This window comes from Chenopodium quinoa, unplaced genomic scaffold (genome assembly GCF_001683475.1).
Source record: "Chenopodium quinoa cultivar QQ74 unplaced genomic scaffold, ASM168347v1, whole genome shotgun sequence".
In the NCBI taxonomy this organism is placed as follows: domain Eukaryota; kingdom Viridiplantae; phylum Streptophyta; class Magnoliopsida; order Caryophyllales; family Amaranthaceae; genus Chenopodium; species Chenopodium quinoa.
The window spans coordinates 3,436,176-3,455,234 of record NW_018744092.1 but is presented as its reverse complement, the minus strand read 5'-3'; the positions used below and the strand labels follow the sequence as shown (position 1 = coordinate 3,455,234).

At 32.0% G+C, this 19,059-nt stretch overlaps 1 protein-coding gene across 1 annotated transcript; it reads left to right on the top strand.

Moving 5' to 3' along the window:
• Positions 1 to 14,434: 14,434 nt before the first annotated feature.
• On the top strand, positions 14,435 to 17,238 carry LOC110692066 (mitochondrial pyruvate carrier 3-like). The gene is made up of 5 exons (XM_021869055.1): positions 14,435 to 14,581; positions 15,320 to 15,418; positions 15,552 to 15,604; positions 15,715 to 15,788; positions 17,018 to 17,238. Exons 1-5 carry the CDS (start codon positions 14,527 to 14,529, stop codon positions 17,064 to 17,066), a joined length of 330 nt encoding a protein of 109 aa, XP_021724747.1. The 5' UTR covers positions 14,435 to 14,526; the 3' UTR covers positions 17,067 to 17,238.
• The last annotated feature ends 1,821 nt before the right edge of the window (positions 17,239 to 19,059 follow it).

Genomic DNA, 19,059 nt, shown 5'->3' with positions numbered 1-19,059 from the left:
AAGAAATAACCAAAATTTTGAACATGAATACTCACTAATGCATGCATAGGCAGGAAAAACATATTCACAAGATAATATATCTTAGTAATATTCTAAGACAGATTTATGGAAGTTTATATGATAGAGTTTTATATTGTGTAGGTTATCTTTTGTAGGCTATACATATTAGCCAAGATCATCCATACAATTCAAGCTATTCTCTCATTTTACACAAGAAGTTTCCAATTAAATCTTATTGATAGTTTTAAAATAATGGCTCAATATGATTTTTTTTTTTTTTTTTTTTTTTTTTTGAAAGAAGACTTTAATTTATATGATTTTTTAATTCTCGTAATACATAATTAATTTTAGTGATGAAATGATAATCAAATGTGTGCATTGAGAGTTGTAAATAAGCAAATGAATATTTAAATAAACAAGGGGAGTATATCACTTGATTTGAAGAGCTAGCTCAATCGATGTGCTTATATATAAACTTTTAATGTAAAAACATTTTGATATTGAACATTTTCATTGTTTACTATCTGTATTTTGTTACCTTTCAAGATTGCAAATATAAAACTTTGATCATTAACATTTCATATTTATTAATGATAAAAAAAATTAATGATATAAAAATATACTTCATATATTGAGTCAATTTTAACAAGACTCGTATTTTTAAAAAGATGAATTAAAATAGATAGTGGGATTTAATTGATTAAATAAAAGGTTTAGTTGATTAAAGATGAATATATTACTCCAATTTTATACTTAGTCCCATTTGAAATTTCTGAGAGATATCAGTAATAAAAAAAAAAAAATCTAATGTTTCCTTGGGTATGTTTTGTTTGGTAATTCCGTCGCGGTTCATTGTGGCTCTGTATATATATATATATGCAGGGTTAATTTAATTTTTTTGTTTCTTCTTCTAGGCTTGACCTGTTTTGTGCTCCTTGATTTGGCATTGTTCATGCTCGTCTCTTCCATTGTTAGGATGGAACTTATGGTTATTTTTAGAAAACTTACTCCTATAATATTAGTTCATGGGCGCTGCCCAGTTAATCTTATTGATTAACAAACTTTGTTAATCTTTTTTGCCAGCTCAGATTAGTAAGTACAGGTAATGCGGGTTCAGTCTTCCGCATTACACGTGTTGCCAGCTATGCTAACGACGGACTTGTATTCACGGTAACGACCTCTAGGGGTATTATGTATTTAATATTCGGTAGTTGTTTTGAATCAACGCTTTCTTCAATCAGGGAACGACTCCTTTTACCCAATTCTTTGACTGTGCAACTGTTTGATGAGTGTAACAAATTATAGAGAGCTATCAACAATGAAATCCTAAACTACAATGTACTGTATTAAGAAAAATCAGAAAAGATAAACTTGAATTTGCCCGTTAGTTCATCATCTAAATAAAGAAGACTAGGAAGATTGAAGTACTGATTTTCCGTTAATACCATTGGAGGTTGGTTAAGGTGTTGGTGAGGTTCTGATTTTCCAACGAAACAAGAAGCCAAGGCTATTCTTAAAGCCACCGTCGAAAGGAAATTCGTTAATAATCGCGTTTCCGGCGGTAAAGGTGAAGTTAAGGCTAGGGTTTTCTCCCTTAATCCAAGGTTGGGTTTCGGTGAGGGGTCTTCTTGCGTTGGTCTTTGAAGGTTGTTGTTTGGGTTAAGTTTCGATTCCGACGGTAAGGTAATTCTTTATGGTACTCTTCTTCTAGTGAGTCTCAATTTCTCTTTGTTGAGGGAAAAGGTGGGTTCGCTTATCCTGTCGTGTCTTGGTTGTGGGATGATAAGAGTATTCTTCTAGTTGCTATCATCCCTTTGTTAGTGTTTGTGATGACAAAGCCAGTCATCGCTGTTAATCCACATCTTGAAGGAGGCTCCCCAACTTTAATGTTTGGGGTAAGCAAAGTCCTCCAGTTTCTTGCACTCTGTTAGTAGAGTTGCAGGAAGGGAACCTGCATAGAGTCATTAAAAAATATGACTCTTTTGGTTATCTTCCCAGCTCCTAGGAAGTAGTTATTCTTAGTGTTCCCTAGGAGTGAAGTGGTGTCAAGGGTTCTTGTTTCTTCAACAGGGGTACTCATCTTTCGGTTGGTTCTACTCTCAACAGCTTCTACTTCAAATTTGCTTTTGTGTTTTGGCAAGTTTCAGCTCTCCTCACTGCGTTCAAGCTACAATATCTATACATCTCGAGTTATTTGGTTAGTTTGGCAATGCTCGGGCCAAATTACAGATCCAGTATATTTTTGTTGGTTTTCTCGGCTCCGAAGTCCATGGTGTTTTATAAATGGCGGTCATCACGGGTGGTTATGCTATGGTTGTCATCATTGGTGTTATGCTATGGTTCATAAGGAATCTCATTCCTGTTTGCGTGTTTGATTTGATATGTTTCTTAGTTTTTTATTCTTCTGAGGTTGTAATAATTTTTTCGTTAACATAATCTTTTGTCAAGAAAAAAAAAAAAATCTAATGGTAGAGTAAAAATGGCATTTACCAAGAAAGCAAAAACATCCCTTATACCACAAAATCTTTTCCTTTCAAGTACGTTGCTGCTGTTCTTTATATAATCTCCAACATCAGCAAGCCATCTGTTTCATGTACATGACAATTTTCCCATCTAACCATTAACCATAAGTCCATAACTTGGCTTTATTTACAATTCTCTTCCTCGGAAAAACAACAAAATGGCGGCAACAAGAACAATGGCTGTTTGCTTGGTAATGATCTTTGTTTGCTCGGTCTTGATGAATGTTATCGACGCTGCTGATCAAGCAGAGACACTGACGGCCGGTGATGTTGCCAATGGCAGATCATTCATTAGGCGTTGCTAGATCTTTAGAAGACGAAGATGTAGGTGGTAGTTCTGAAAGTCCCGATACCGGGGGTGATGATCCTATTCCCATGGGCAATGTCATGGGAAATTAGATCATTACTACCATTCCAAGGGACGGAGGGGTTCCAAATGAGTAGTACAACAATTGTCATTGAGCATTGAACTCTTTGTAACGCAAGTTATAATTCTTATAATAGGCAAACTTTAATACTTAAGTGCTTGATTTAAAGATCACTACGTTTTTATGTATGTTCTCATCTGGAGTTTTTCGGTTAAAAAACCAAAATTTTGAACACGAATACTCACTAATACATGCATAGGCAGCAAAACATATTCACAAGAAGTTTTCCTGTTAAAATCTTATTGATAGTTTTTAGTTTTTTTTTTTTTTTTTTTTTTTTTTTTTTTTTTTTTTTTTTGGAAAGAAGGCTTTAATTTATATGAATTTCTTAATACCCGTTATACATAATTAATTTTAGTGATGGATTGATAATCAAATCATCAAATGTGTGCATTGAGAGTAGTATATACTCCCTCTGTCCCATAATACATGACACAATCATACATTGCACAAATGTCAATGCACTAGTCTGACTTTATTTTTATATAATTAAATATTAATGAAAATTATTTTTAAAAATATATTATGAAACTTTATATTAAAACCCATCTAACAACATATTTTATGATAAAATATATTTTTATTATGTTAGTAAAAAATTATGGTCAAACCTAATGCACGAGAAAAAAAAGTCTAACATCTCATGTATTATGGGACGGAGGGAGTATAGAGTACTCCCTCCATTTTTAAATACCTGCTCCATTTTCATTTTCTGCCGTTTTTAAATACTTGCTCAATTTCCTTATTTGGAAAGTTTTTACAATATTTAATTCATTTATCTCAACTAGTGGACCCAACATAAATCATATTTTATTAATTCTTTATTCTCTCTCCTCCAACTCTGTCAACTATTTTTGTTTTGTATAATTTTTTATTCTTCCACCTATCCTACTACTTCTATATTTTATTACTTTCTCCAATTTCTCCTAAAACTCCGCTTATGGAAAAATGGAGCAAGTATTTAAAATTGGAGAGAGTATATCACTTGATCTGTGGATCACCGTTAAATTAAAGGATGCTTATATATTTTATGGTGACATATAAATGATGCTTTAAGAGCTCAACTTTCTTTTTTTTTTTTTTTCTTTTTTTCTTTTTTTCTTTTTTTTTTCTTGATATGCCTATATTTAAACTTTTAATGATTTATTTATTTATTTATTTTTGAAATTGAATATTTTCATTATTTACTATTTTGTTACCTTTCATTGTTGCAACTTGCAAATACAAAACTTTGATAATTAATACTTCATATTTATTCATGATAAAAAAATTAATGATTTGAAAATATATATTGACCGATCAAGTTTAACAAGACTCGAATTTTTAAGAAGATGAATTAATATAGACATTGGATATAAATAAATCTAATATTTTAATATAGAGAAGATATTTTAATTCATGTTTAACAGTTTTAATATAGAGAAGATATCTAACAGTTTTACTGTATAAATAAATCTAATATTTTAATATAAAGAAGATATTTAAATCTAATATTTAAGATGTTTGCATGATGATATTTGGTATGACAATAATCAAGATACGATACCAAGAAATATAGGATATAAATAAATCTAATATTTTAATATAGAGAAGATATTTAACAATTTTTCTGTATTTCCTACAACAAGACTTTTGAACATAGAGAAGATATTTTCTAAATGAAATGACAATAATGTGGATACAAGTCATATAACAATCTTAAATTCATTATAGCTCGAAAAACATATTGATAATCAGTTATGTACGATTTACAAACACCATTTAAAGACTCTATAGGTTAAAAATATTGATATAAGATGTCCATATATGTATAAATTTGACCATTAATATATGAAAATATACAATATTAAAAATTAATAAAAGTTGGTATTATGAAAAAAATATATATTAACACTACTTAAACGAAATTTTACATGATAACATTTGAGGTTTTTTTTTTTTTGGTAAATATACAATCGAGAAATTCTATATAATAATATAATATAAAAGTATACGTTAATAACTATAATAAAACTTGTTTCGAGAGAGAAAGAAAAAAAAAAAAAAACCTATAATAAAATTAGCTAATATAAAGTTTAATTTAGATGATACCACTTTAATACCAACTAAACAATATATTGATACCAACAAAAGCAAAAATTCATGCCGGTACTAACGAAGAAGTATTTTGATACCATGATTAGCAAGGTGGTACCCTACTACCGTCTAAACACAATTTAAGTACCCAACGGATATTGTTACAATTTAAGTACCTAGGTATTACATGTATAAACTTTCTCTATACAAGTAATATGTACTAATGAAAATCATTACTTTAATTGTTATTGGAAAAAGCTATTGAGTGCCTCGGGGCGTTAGTAAAAAAACTAAAATTGGGAATATTAAAGTTTAACAAACATAAATTACACCGATCGACTCGTGACCGATTTTGGCAGGCATTCAAAACAAAATACTATTTTAGATAATATATTACTTAGTTATCTAATGTCCGGGAGGCTCGTTAGCGAGATCCATTTATTATTATTATTATTTTTTTTAAAAACAAGATTCATTATTAAATAAAGTATATACAAGTATTTCAATTTTTTTGAAAAAACATATATAAATATTTTTTTTTAATTATTTTTATTAAAATACAATTAGATATATATAAGGTAAAAAAAAAGCGCATTGACAACACGCATGATCAACATATATTAATGGTTGTCGCCGATCAATAAATATTTTTCATAAAATTTCCTTTACCTAATTCAACATTGTAAATTTTAGAAACGATAAATTATGAAGTACTCATCTATGCTAATTAACTCATCATTTTCTTCCTAGGTGAAAAGTAATCTTAATTGCATTGTTGTACCTCTTAAAAAAAATGCATTGTTGTAATTGTTAGAAAATTTAGCTTATTATTAGAAAACTTATTCCCATAAATATTTTCTTCCACAAAATAAGCTCATCCAATGAAATTAAAAAAATAAAATTATTTGTCAAGTAACTAAAAACTCTCCTTCCAAATCGCTATTATGTTGTATATAATCACAAACATTAGCAACCCATCATTTTTCCCATTTAAGCATTACCAAAACTTCAATATTATTCTTACGTCGAAAATGGCGATCACAAGAAGAACAATGGTTTTTTGCTTAGGATTGTTCTTAGTATGCTCACTCCTAATGAAAGGGATGGATGCATCTGATCAAGCTGAAGCTCCAGGGAAAGAAAAGAAGGTGGCGGCTGTCGATGGCGCGAAACAGTGGAATGTAGACCTTACGGATGACCCTTCATCGGACGAAAATGAAGAAAGTACCGAGACTAAATTTGAAGGTGATGATGCCTCCGATGATACCCCTAGGACGATTGTTATGGGACACTAAAATATTTCTAATCTTGCATGCTTTTTTTTTTTTTTTTCCTTCTTTGTTTGTATTTAATCCTACTATCTCTCTCTCCTTTTTTTTTTTTTTTAATTAATTTGTTTTGAATTTTCTCATGTCTTTGTATCACTACAATTGAAGAAAAGGAAAAAAAAAAAGGTTTGTGTATGATATTTTTGACAGAAAATATTCATAATTTATAGCGTCGTTGAGTTCTTGAGTAATATTAATTTATTTTTTTTAAAAGAATTATTAATTACTTTTATTAGAATAAGGAATTTAATTATTGTACGAAGTATTTTACGAAGAAAGTTTCTTCTATATATATATATATATATATATATATATATATATATATATATATATATATATATATATATATTATATCGTCTTGTACCATTAATTCATTTATGATTTCACTATTCATACCCTTTGAACATAGGGCAATCACCAATGTATGTAGTTTTAATATGTTCATGCTATTTTTGATTTTTTTTTGAGGAGTTATCCTTATTGTCTTAATCTCTTGCATTTTCTTTTTGGTGTGCTACAAATATTAAATTAATTTTCTGTTACATTGAAGCTAAGGTAAACTATGATTGAATTTTTTTTTTAAGGCCTGGAAGTTTATTTACATAAACTAGCTAACTATTGTTATTTACATAAACTAGCTAACTTAGTTATATGAGTATAATAATTGTAAAATAAAGTCCATTAGTCCAAGTCACAAAAACATTATTTCCTTCTTTTCTTTATGAAAAAATACAAGTTTATAACCTAGATAAACATTAGATAAACAAGAGCGTTTTTGACATTTTCGTTATAAACAGTAGGGAGAATTTTGGCCTTTTACTTATTTTGCTTTTGACAGTTTTATTTGTGTTGTTAAGGGTAATTTCTTTTTCTTTTCTTTTTATGGCTGCTTTAAATCTTGAACTTTGGCTCTGTTCTTCACCATTCACCATATTCATCCCCAAAAACAATACTACACTTCCTTCTCTCTCCTCTACAAACCAGTCTTCTTCTTCCATTAGATCGACCCTAACGCACAACCACCACACGACCCACCGCTCTCACCAGATCGACCCTATCGCACAACCACTCCTATCACATCGACCCCGCTGCTCCTACCAGATCGACCCCACCACTCCTACCATATTCAACCCCGCCGCTCCTACCAGATTGACCCCACCGTAGTCTACGGCTCTTCGTCTTCAACAGCGCAACCACAGTAGCAGCGATTAACCACTGCCATCTTTGTCATTCCTTCCCCTAAATGGTTAATATGACCCTACTTTACATATTTTGCTATTAGGGTGTCTTTTGTTCGACCAGCTAGTTATTCACCGCGTTAAAATCAAGCCGTTTGGGACAACTGACGTAAACAGAAGAAAAATTGATTTTTATTACATAGCACAATTTTCAATGCAAAATAATTACAATAATGCCATAAGATAAACACATTACGTTTATCAAGGTGATAAACCTAGGCAACCACTTTCTTTATACTCCCTCCTTCCCAATATATAGTTCCTGTTTGTGTTTTTCACGTTATTTAAGAAATTGGAGGAGAAAGTAGATGAAGTGCTTTAATAAAAGTGAAAAGTACAATTTTAGACAAAAGGTAGAGAGAGAAAATGGAAAAAAGTACAAAGCAAAATTCAAGGGTAGTGTAGAAAGTACAATGAATAAAGTTAAAAAAATGAGGGTATACTAGTCATTACATACTATCCAAAAAATAAGAACAATATTTTGGGTCTCCAAAATAGGAAAACAAGAACTATATTATAAGACGGAGGGAGTAGTTGCAACACTTCCCTAAAAGGAAAATGTCAAGAGCCGACTAAGGGCCTGTGCAAACAGACCCTTAGCACAGGGCCTCCAAATTCATAGGGCCCCGAATTTGGAAGCCCAATTGATTTTTTATTTTATTTTTTTCATTGCTTCTTTCTCTTTTCCCCATTAAATCAGCTTTCAATTATCTATAATAATATATAAAGTGAAAAAGGGTTTTGGGTGTGTAGGGAATTTTTCAAACTCAATTTTGAGCCCCACTGTGATCATGCTTTTAATCATGGTGGCGTCCAAAGGGAAAGAGTTAGAGATAAAAGAGTCGCCAACAAGTTTTAGGAACTTGTAAACCGTTCACGGGTGTGCGGGTGTGAAGGTTACACCCCATTCACGATCACGGAGATCGCTAACTCTATAGTGGTCCGGAACCATGACTGGATATTCGGGGATGATGGTACGAATCCAACCTAAAAGAGATTGAACCCGCCCTAAATCGGCCTCTACTTAATTCTTATGATATTCATGTGCGCTTTCCGATCAACATACACACATCAAATTAATCTTAAACCTGTTTGATCTATGTTGGTTGCTTATAAATGCACAAATAAACCTATTATTGGTGACCACTTGAATTAAAATCATATTAAGCCTAAACCAAATTATTAATTATCTTATTAGGCATGATTTCAAGTACAAATTCCCTTTAAACCGGCAAGAAGGGGCGTGATCAAGCAATAACAATAATTTTTGAATAATCAAGCAACATAATTAACTAACACAACAAACCATCATCATAATCAAAACATCATAACATTATTAGCAAGATCCTAGGCATGATACTAAACGGATTAATAACAAATACTAGCATGTCACTAATAATAATCATAATTAAAGCATTAACCTAAACAAAATACTAGAAACCAACATGATATTAGAAATATTAATTTAACACCCTAAACATGATACTAGGAATCAAAATAACATCCTAACATGATACTAGAAATTAATAAAACATCCCAACATGATACTAGGAATTAATAAAGCATTCTAAGCATGATTAATACATCAAATGAATAATTAAGTAATCGAATTACTTACTTTGATGCCTCGTATCTCTTTCTATCAAAACAACACACACGTTAGTAACTTCAAGAAAGATTAAATCAAATAAGAATTGAAATATAAATTTGGGACCAAACCCTCAGAACTATCAACCTTTCACGTCGAAGGTTGGCTAGGAGTATTCAAGGCTTGTGAAGGAGGTATGGTGTGTGATTGGGAAAAGTATCAAGGATTTATAAGGACCTGTTTAGGCTAAGGCTAGAAATCGAGAAAGAAGAGAGAGAGAAAAGCTTTTAGCTTAGAGAGAAAATTAGATGATGAATTTTGGTTCATCAAAACGGGGTGAAACGACCTCTATTTATAGGGAAAAAAGAGGGTCGAAGGGTCAGAATTCAAATCAAAGTAAAACAGGTTCTATCGTGACGCGACAGGCTTATCATGGCTCGACAGCCCTATCGCGGTGCGATGGTGCTGTCGCTCGGCGATGGTTTTTTTAAAAAGACTAAATTCGTACGGAATCCGATTTCCAATTGCATTGGATTAATCAAATTTCCATACGTATTCTAATTTGACCAGGATTAGGATCATTAAAAAACAGATGTTTTACCCAAAGTAAAATTCTTAAATCTTTATCTTTTCGAAAATAGGATAAATTAGAACCTCCGAGAGGATTCTAGAAGCTAATAATAAATCCTAAGGGATTTAGGATCGAAAACAACCTTCTTGAGGATTCTAGAAGCTTATATTGGTTTAGGAATGATATTAAGGTTAATGGACCCTCCACATGATCTTTGGGTCGCAGGTAAGACTCGTTTTGGACTCAGTTTAGTATTTTAGCCATAACTTCTTCGTTATAAGTTGGATTTGGGCTTATAATATATCGTTGAAAAGCTCTTTTCAAACCCCATCCAACTATACAATAATTGGACCAAGATTATAGACCAAAATAAACTGGTTTGGATGTTTTTAAGGTTTGAACACGAAATAGATGATTTTAGGGGACACGAAATGAATGATTTTGGTTTAAAAACACTTTAGTTGAGGTTATAAATGGTCAAGGCTAAAAAGAATTCACGAGACTCTTCAACTCTTCACCGAACTCGATATCAAAGACGTGAAAGGTACTTATCACTGGGTTTGGTTTTCGGGGAGACATTATCAGGTGTCTATATGGTGATAAATTTTTCTTTCCCAAAATACCCCTCTCAATTTTTATTTTATTTTTTTTTTAAAAAAAATACCTTCATTTTTTAAAATAATAACTACCATCAATAAAAAAAAAAAATACCATCCTTTATTAAAGAAAATTAAAAGCTACCTATTTTTTTATTTTTTTTTATTTTTAGGGAAGCCATATCCTTCTATTGCCTACATGATTTCATCAATTTTTAAACACACTGATATTTTTTTAATTAGAATTTTATTTTGAAATATTTTTTAATAGAATAAGGTAGATAAATATTTCATGAAAAAAGATTTTTTAATTAGAATAAGGTAGATAAATATCCTTCTATTGCCTCCATGATTTCATAATCAATTACGGAGTTAATTATTCAGTAAAGTCAAGTGATCGGAAAGTCGGGCTAGAGGCCATCTCCGATCAGTGAAATTAATTATATTAATCTCACAGGTTTCCTTTAACTGAACCCATCGGGTCACACCCAAGCATGCAACCAAACTAAGGCGATGAATTAAGCCAAAGGTCTTAATACGTTAAACAAGAGGATATGTACTCCGGCGTTGGATTCCAAACTTAGAGCATTGAAGCCGAACGTCGAAACGTCAAGTCAATTTGATCCGAAATTGGTCCTTGATCAAGAGTTCGTGCAAGCCAATGAGTCAAGTGGTCCAGGTGGTCCAAACACACGTTCAAGGGTCCAAAAGAATCAAGTTCCTATTGTCCATGAGCTGTTCATTCAAGGGCCCAAACTTGACCATGGTTCACGCATGGGTTTTAACATATCCTCATCTTTGTACAAGTCATGCGTGACTTGGATGGATGAGTAAGCATGGAATTAATTTGCCTTAGATATTTTCATGAGCATTGGGGGAAAAATATTCCTTGTTCCTTTCTGATTTGAAGGCAGCCAAGACAAGGGAAATAAAGAGGGGGTTACACACTTTAAGTAAGCATTCAAGTGTGTTTTTATTCACTTGTTTGGGCGCCATTCATGGAGTATAACCTCCTTAGTTTAATTGCCTTTTATTACTACTTATTTGCATGTTTTATTTTTAGTTTATAGTAGTAATTAGCTTAGTTTAAGTTGCTGTAATAAAAGTTGTAACTGTCAGGCGTTACAAGGGAGAAAGCTGGGCGCATCTACAACGAGTTCCCCAAGGAACTGATTAAGGAACTCGTTAAGGAACAACAGCAATTATTAGTCTTCAATGTATGACGGTTTGCATGGAACTGTTACATTAAGGGACTGCTCATTGTGGCGACTGTTGAGTTCCCTTTTGTTGGCGACTTTTAAGTTCCTTTTATTAAATTAGCTAAGTCAGTTAATCAATGTAAGTTATGTAACTACTTCCTTAGTCTATAAAAGGAAGTCTAGTCTAGCTTTGTAATCATCTTATCTTACCTTGAATGAAATATCTATTTTGAAATATACCCTGTGTTATTTCTAATTTTAACTTGTGGATTCAAGTTACTTGAACTCGAGTTTGTGGGATTAACTCGGAGTGTTCGGAGTTAGCTTGTCTTATGGTTAGTAGAGTGAGTGTTCAACTCTAACCATACCTATCCTTGATTAGTATTGTGAGTGTTCCTTGCTAGTCAAACCTTGAGTTCCTCACTCTCAGGAACTAGTTCTTGTTCCTTACCCTGTTCCCACGTAAACACCTAGCCTAAACACTAAACCACTTAAACACCTAGCCTAAACACTTCACCCATAACCCGAAACACCTAGCCCTACCTTATATTCCGCATCACGATTCTAGGAAACGACGAGACATGCAAATAAGTCAAACAACAAGTCAAAGTGTATAGTCCTAGCCTCGCATCGGCCTAGCTGTGCGAGGGCTAGGGCCAGCTTGATGCTGCCGCAAGCCTAGCACTGACCGCAAGCCCAGCAAGCCACGTGAGTGGGCATGCTGAGGCCTGCTGGCCGAGTGCGTGGTGCGCAGGCATCGCAAACGATTTCCACTATTCTCCATTTTTAATATACGCTCCAACCTCCTCTTACATACGGGTATTTTTGATTTTTGGTTGCTTTTGGGAGGTGAAGGAGATGAAACCTTTTTTTATTTTTTTATTTTTTTTACTTTTTTTGAGGAAAAAAGGAGATGAAACTTTGAAGTCATGTACTGCGACATTGCTGTTATTCTTTTTTTTTTTTTTTAATTATTATTATTAAAAAATATGGAGTATAATAAGATTTACTTATGCTTTGTATCCAGCATTGGGACTTTAGTCATAATTTGAATAAAGTTTGATTTTTTTTTTTTTTTTTTTTTTTTTTTTTTTTTTGTTTCATATACTAGTAATATAAGATTTTTATTGAATAGATACGAATATACGATTATACGTAGTAATTTTAATACGGTTTTGACATTTTTTTTCAATAAATTATAAATATTAAAAAACATTTTTTATTATTAGGGACTCACTTTTTAATATTAGAACAAGGCCTCTAAAAGGTTTTTATGGTGAAAATTGTACTATTATCTTTATTTAAAGCACATGGCCCACTTGATTATGTTCCTAACAACCTTTTAACCCTATTTTAAGTGTATTATATCATGTGAGGTCTATTTCTCTTAAATACCGTGATAAAATATGTTTTGCAACTATAAAGAAACGGAGGAAGTATTTATTTTCATCAACTTGATTAGTTTTTCTTATTCTATATCATAAACAAAGATTTCAATAAAATATGTTACTACTTGGACAAAGAATCAAAGATATCTGAAGTATAATATTAGTATGATTTTATCAATATATTTTCATTATTCCTACATAAGAAGAAGATTTTTTATAGAATATAATTTTTTTTTGATAATTCATAGTTACATGCTTACTAGTCAGACCATTACGTACCATGCAAGTAGTACTTAGGGATCGTTTGGTTCGCACAAGGTAAACGGAATGGAATGAACAAAGGGAATGAAAGAGAATGGAATGAAAAATCATTCCATGTAGTGTGTTGTTTGTTTTAAAAAATCAAAGGGAATCACCACCACCACCAACACCACCACACAACCCCTTTTTCCTTCACTTTCCCACTTCTCTAGCCACCTTACCGCCCAGCCACCACCTCGTCGGAATCCCCCGGAGCCCGTCGCACAAAATCTTCCCCTAATTCCTTTCTCCTTTCCTTCTCCTCTAAACCAGCCATTACCGTCAATTCCAAGCTCATAAACCCTATCCATCATCAATACCCTTCAAACCCCGGAAAACCCCAATTAAGAAATCCAACAAATTCTCGTTTTTCTTCAATTCGAACTTCGCTCAATCGAAACAGGGGCAACATTGGTCGACGAGAGGTCAAGGAAGGTTTTCGAGGGATGGGGGAGGTGCGACAACCTCTGGCAAGGGGTGGGGGAGATGCGAATAAGGGCACAAGTTTCGACGAGGGGTTGGGGAAGATTTTCGAGGGAGATGCGATCTTACCGGAGGTCGACGAGTGGCAGAGAAGGGACGGCAATGGCCGGGGGAAGGGCGGCGAGGTGGCTGGGAAGTGGGGGTAGGGTAGAATGGTGATTGCTGGTGTAGACATGGTGGTGTAATGGTGGCTAAGGAAAGGGAACGGAAAAGGTTAGGGGTGGGGAATCAATGTAGACTGATTTTGGGTAAACTCAAAAATAAAAATAGGTAAAGGGAATGATTAAAAGTGACAAACAAACACCAACAAAGGAAATGAGGCCTGCTGATTCCCTTTCCCTTTGATTATTAACCCCAACCAAACGCCCCCTTAGTGTAATTGGTAACCTTGTCGTCATGAATTTAATTTGATCCTACCAATTGAAGTTTTTGAACCTGATTATCTTTACCAATTTTCTCCCTCCATGCCCAATAACCTGACCATGTAGCTAGTCGAACTTATTTACCCGTGAAAGGATTCGGTCCACCATAGGGCCGTTGTTAAAAAATAAAAAAATAAAAAAAAAAGTCGTACTGATCAAGTACTCTTCCAAGGAAGGTATGATTGTGCATGAAAGTTTCCAGGAATCATCCCAAAAAAGAAATTACTAGTATATTAGCTAGGTATTAAAAAATGTTAACTACAAGTACATATAATAATCTTACGTGATCAAATTAGAAGTCTACTATTGTAAAATAATTAAATAATAAAGCATCACATAATTATACAAAGAAAGGAGAATTAAGAACTGGTAAGAAAGAGAAATTCCATGGCAGCAACCAAGTTTCAAGCTTTCTTGAACCACCCTGCTGGTCCAAAAACAAGTAAGCCTTTTAATTAACCTTGATTATCATCTTATATAATCATGTTTTAATCCGATTATCAAAAGTTGCTAATATAATGTTTTCATTTGATCAATTATTATTTGTAATAATCAATTATCGTTTATTATTTATGATTATAAATGTTTTAGATTTTGAATCAGAGATGTCCTCGGGGATGACTTATTAGTGTGTTGGCTGTTGGATCCGAGTGCCAATATTACATGTATATCTTTATTGCATGTTTGATACCATAGTATAATACTGAGATAACATAAATGTGAAATTGATTCTTTTTTTTTTTTTGAACGGGAAATTGATTCATATTTGGATTAAGGGTAAATTTTTAATAATGATGTTACATGCTATTTAATTGTAATGAATTTGATTAGATATGTTTTACTCCCAAAAAAATATTTTCGTTAATTCACCCATAATTAAGCCATGCCATAATTTTTCGTGCTAGCATATCATGTCACACAAGGAGTATATGATGTATTATATTACCAATTCAATGTGACATATTGGTCTAACGGTTAAGATTAAGAGTTTGCGTACCAACAATAAGTCGCAGTTTCGAATCCGTCACCCCTATTTGTAATTTATATTACCCTAGTGACTCATTAGACCCAGAAAAAAAAAAAAAAAAAAAAAAGTATGTATGACAATTTTTTTGTAACTAGCTACTAGATAATACGGAGTATATGACAATTGTGGATTTTAAGAATTACTTTATTGCAGTTCATTTTTGGGCACCTGCCTTTAAATGGGGGGTAACTATAGCTAACGTTGTTGATTATGCAAAGCCAGCTGATCAAATTTCCTATCCACAACAAGCAGGTGAGTATGATTTAGTTTGAACTCATATATATGACTAATTATATGGTTTATCATGTCTATGAATTAGGCTACATGACTAATAATTAACTGTTCTTTTGTTTGCTCCATTATTATCTTATCTTAAAATGATTAGCCATAGTTACAAGTGGAGCTATATGGGCTAAATACAGCACTGTAATCACACCGGTAAGCATAATTAGAGTAGATGATTAGCTATAAATCTCTTGAATTTTGAGGGTTTTTAATTAAATTAGTACAATATTTGAAAAGCTACATTGTTGTTTTTAAATTTGTAGAAAAATTGGTCACTATTTTCTGTGAGTGTTGCAATGGTGGTAACAGGAGCATATCAACTAATTCGCAAATATGAGTAAGTTTAACTTAATTTCTTTTTTATAAAGAAATATTGCTAACGAGTGCCTCAGGGCGTTAGATAACTAATTAATTACTAAAAATATTATTAAGTTAGGAAAGCATGCCAAAATCACGCATATATTGGTGTAATTAATATTTATTTTACTTTAATATTTCCACTTTAAATTCTCTTATCTAACGCTCTAGAGACGGTCGTTAGCTTTTGCCTTTTAAAAAAATATACATGCTCTTATATGTTTTCTACTATATACCTCTCAACCTTGGCTTTATAGTAAAATGTTTTTGATAAATTATTACAATGTGTAAACGAGTGTTGGTTTTTTGGTCATGCATGTGTTGAAAATTTGGTAATTAATTCAAGGATACTAAAAAATCACAAGGGTCATAGTGCGTGTGAAATTAAACCCTTTTTTTTATTACCTCTTGAATTGTTGCTAGTACTTCCTTTGAGAGCGAGCACAATTTTCAATGTCCCAATTAGCTATATGCTCATTTTTGAAGCAAGATGATGAATTGATGAGCAACCTAAAACACCAAATTCTATAAAGCATGAACATTATTGGAGAAAAAAAAATATGGCATACCATCAACTTTATCTTCAAAAGCGTTTTACAACTTAGCAATGGAAAAACAAACAAGGTATTCATGCATGTCAAAAATAATTAATAAACTTGTAAGGAAGGTGATTATGATTAACCTAGGCACAAACATGTATATATATACACTGTATGTCAAAACCGAATTTACATAAGCTAGTGTAAAAGATCGATCCTATACTAAAACCTCGAACTTATTATGAAAATGGGAAATTTATGCCCATAAATAAACGTTCAAGAAGTGCATGTTAACTATTATTTGGTTAAAGCTAAGTTTAGGGGTGAAATTCAAGATGTGAGATTAAATCTCATTTAATTACATCACTATTGTTTTTAAAATGAAGTCTACATAACTGCTTTATGTAATTGACTCTCTTTACACCTAAATATAATAATGTAAATGAATATTTAACAATAAAATGACCTAATATCATTAGCTGGCGAGGAGGGTTTAGAAGTTCTTGTGAAAACTTATGGTGGTATAAAGATGAATGTAATACATTAAAAATTAGAATAGTGTAATTCCAAGCATTTCCCTTAGCTTCTCTAAAATCTAAACTAACTTCTCTTCCTTATATGTGCGATTTGGATTTTTATATATACTTATTTGAGCATATTTGATTTTCAGGCATGATAGTCTCCAACAACAAGAAAATATTGTTCTCAAAGAAGCTTAAGCAGTATGAAGACCCTCATTGTTGTTAAAACTATAAGAAGTTGCATAATTACTTGAATAGTTCATCTTGGTCTAATGACTCATACAATTATTAAGCAGGTCATGTAATATATAATGTACTTATTTGTTGATGTTCTTGATCTATCAATTTCGATTCCGAAATATTTTATAAACACCCGAGTGTACCATGCACCCAACTAACCCAAAGTTAATTATTGTTTTTCATTTGATGATTAAATGAAAAACAATCATCAAAATGAGAACAAAATGCCCATAGGTGTACCATGTGCACCCGGGTGTATATAACAATCTCTCCTAAAGCGCACAAATAGGAGCAGTGTTGGCTATTCAATGATCTAAAGTCAGACTAAACTAGATCTAGAATCAGAATTTCACTTTACATAGTACTAGACCAATTATGCCGTGACCGAAATTGGACCGAAGTGCCAAACTGATACTCCCTCCGTTTTTTTTAATAGGCTAGTAATGAGATTGCACGGAGTTTAGGTGGTTTAATTAAAATAAGATGTTATTGAGGTAGATAAAGTTATTATTTTATTGAAAAGTAACGTGGTGTGAGAGAAGTGAGGACCATTGGAGAAGTGAAATGATAAAGTAAGAAAGAGTGGGGACATTAGTGGGTAAAGATATATTATTAAATTGTAAGATATTTCCAAAAATGAAACTCTAGCTTAAAAAAAATAAATAAATAAATAAAAAAAAACGGATGAAAATATATAGTAACTCTAGCTTATAAAAAAAACGGAGGGAGTATAACCAAAAATCACATGAGTATTCATCATAAATCCTTGGTGTTAAATTAATTCGAATTGGACTTTTGAGAGACTACAATGCAAATACAATCACATACTAGTATTTTAAATATAAACTAGTCTTAAATCCGTGCATCTATTGCATTATTATGTTATTTGTATCATTGCCAATATTGGCAAATTAACAATTTTTTCTGACACTTTTATCAAAAAGAATCATCCTCATATATTCATCTCTTCCTCAATAGTTACCCCGATTCGATACCTACAACAGTTAATTGCATTTAGTCTTTAATTTTACATTGTGCAATATCTAATTACTTATATCTAGGCCTTATATAATGTACAATATTTTTTAATTGTATGTACCTTTGAATAGGGAATTCTTCTTTCTGTTGGCATTTTTTCTTTTAATTGTATGTACCTTTGAATAGGGAATTCTTCTTTTTGTTGGCATTTTTTCCACATGTGTTCTTCATCCAACTTTGTTTTGCGTGCTCTACAGGATTCGTATCTCCAACCAAATTCTCTCACATGTTGACAAGAAAAAGTCGTATCTCTTAATCAAAAGAATTACCTAAGTCCTTTAACTAAAGCAGATAGGGAAGTAGGGTCGAATCTACAGGGAAACAAGTCTTTCTATTCCCAATTAATTAATATAATCTAAACTATTAAGTAACCAATTTATTTTTTAGGGGAATTAAACTAAAGGAACTAATTAAATTAACATGATTAAGAATTATTAAAATAACAATCAAAGCCTAGGGTATAGATTCACCAATAAATAATATTCCAGGGCATAACATAGTAATCAATCATTAATGCATCAATTAATCAGATCATAAAGGGCTTTCGCTACGTATTACAATCACAGAATTAATCTACCGGTATTAAAACGCATCTCTCGAATCTTGACTTAACCATTTATAAATTAATTAACCTGCCTATTGAAACTAAGCCTAAACATTAATTCTCATCTCTTGAATCTCGAATCAATATTGCAAAACTCATACAATTAAACCAAGCCTAATCTAATTGCATAGCATTAAATCAATCAATAGGAAATCAATCAAAGCATTGAAAATCAACAATAATAATTTACCCCTTCATATTATTTATGGATCCCCACAACCCTATAAATAAATCTACTCACACATATTAAAATCTAAATTAAGCAAAGCAAATAAACAAGACATGATTAAACAAAGCAATTAAATTACT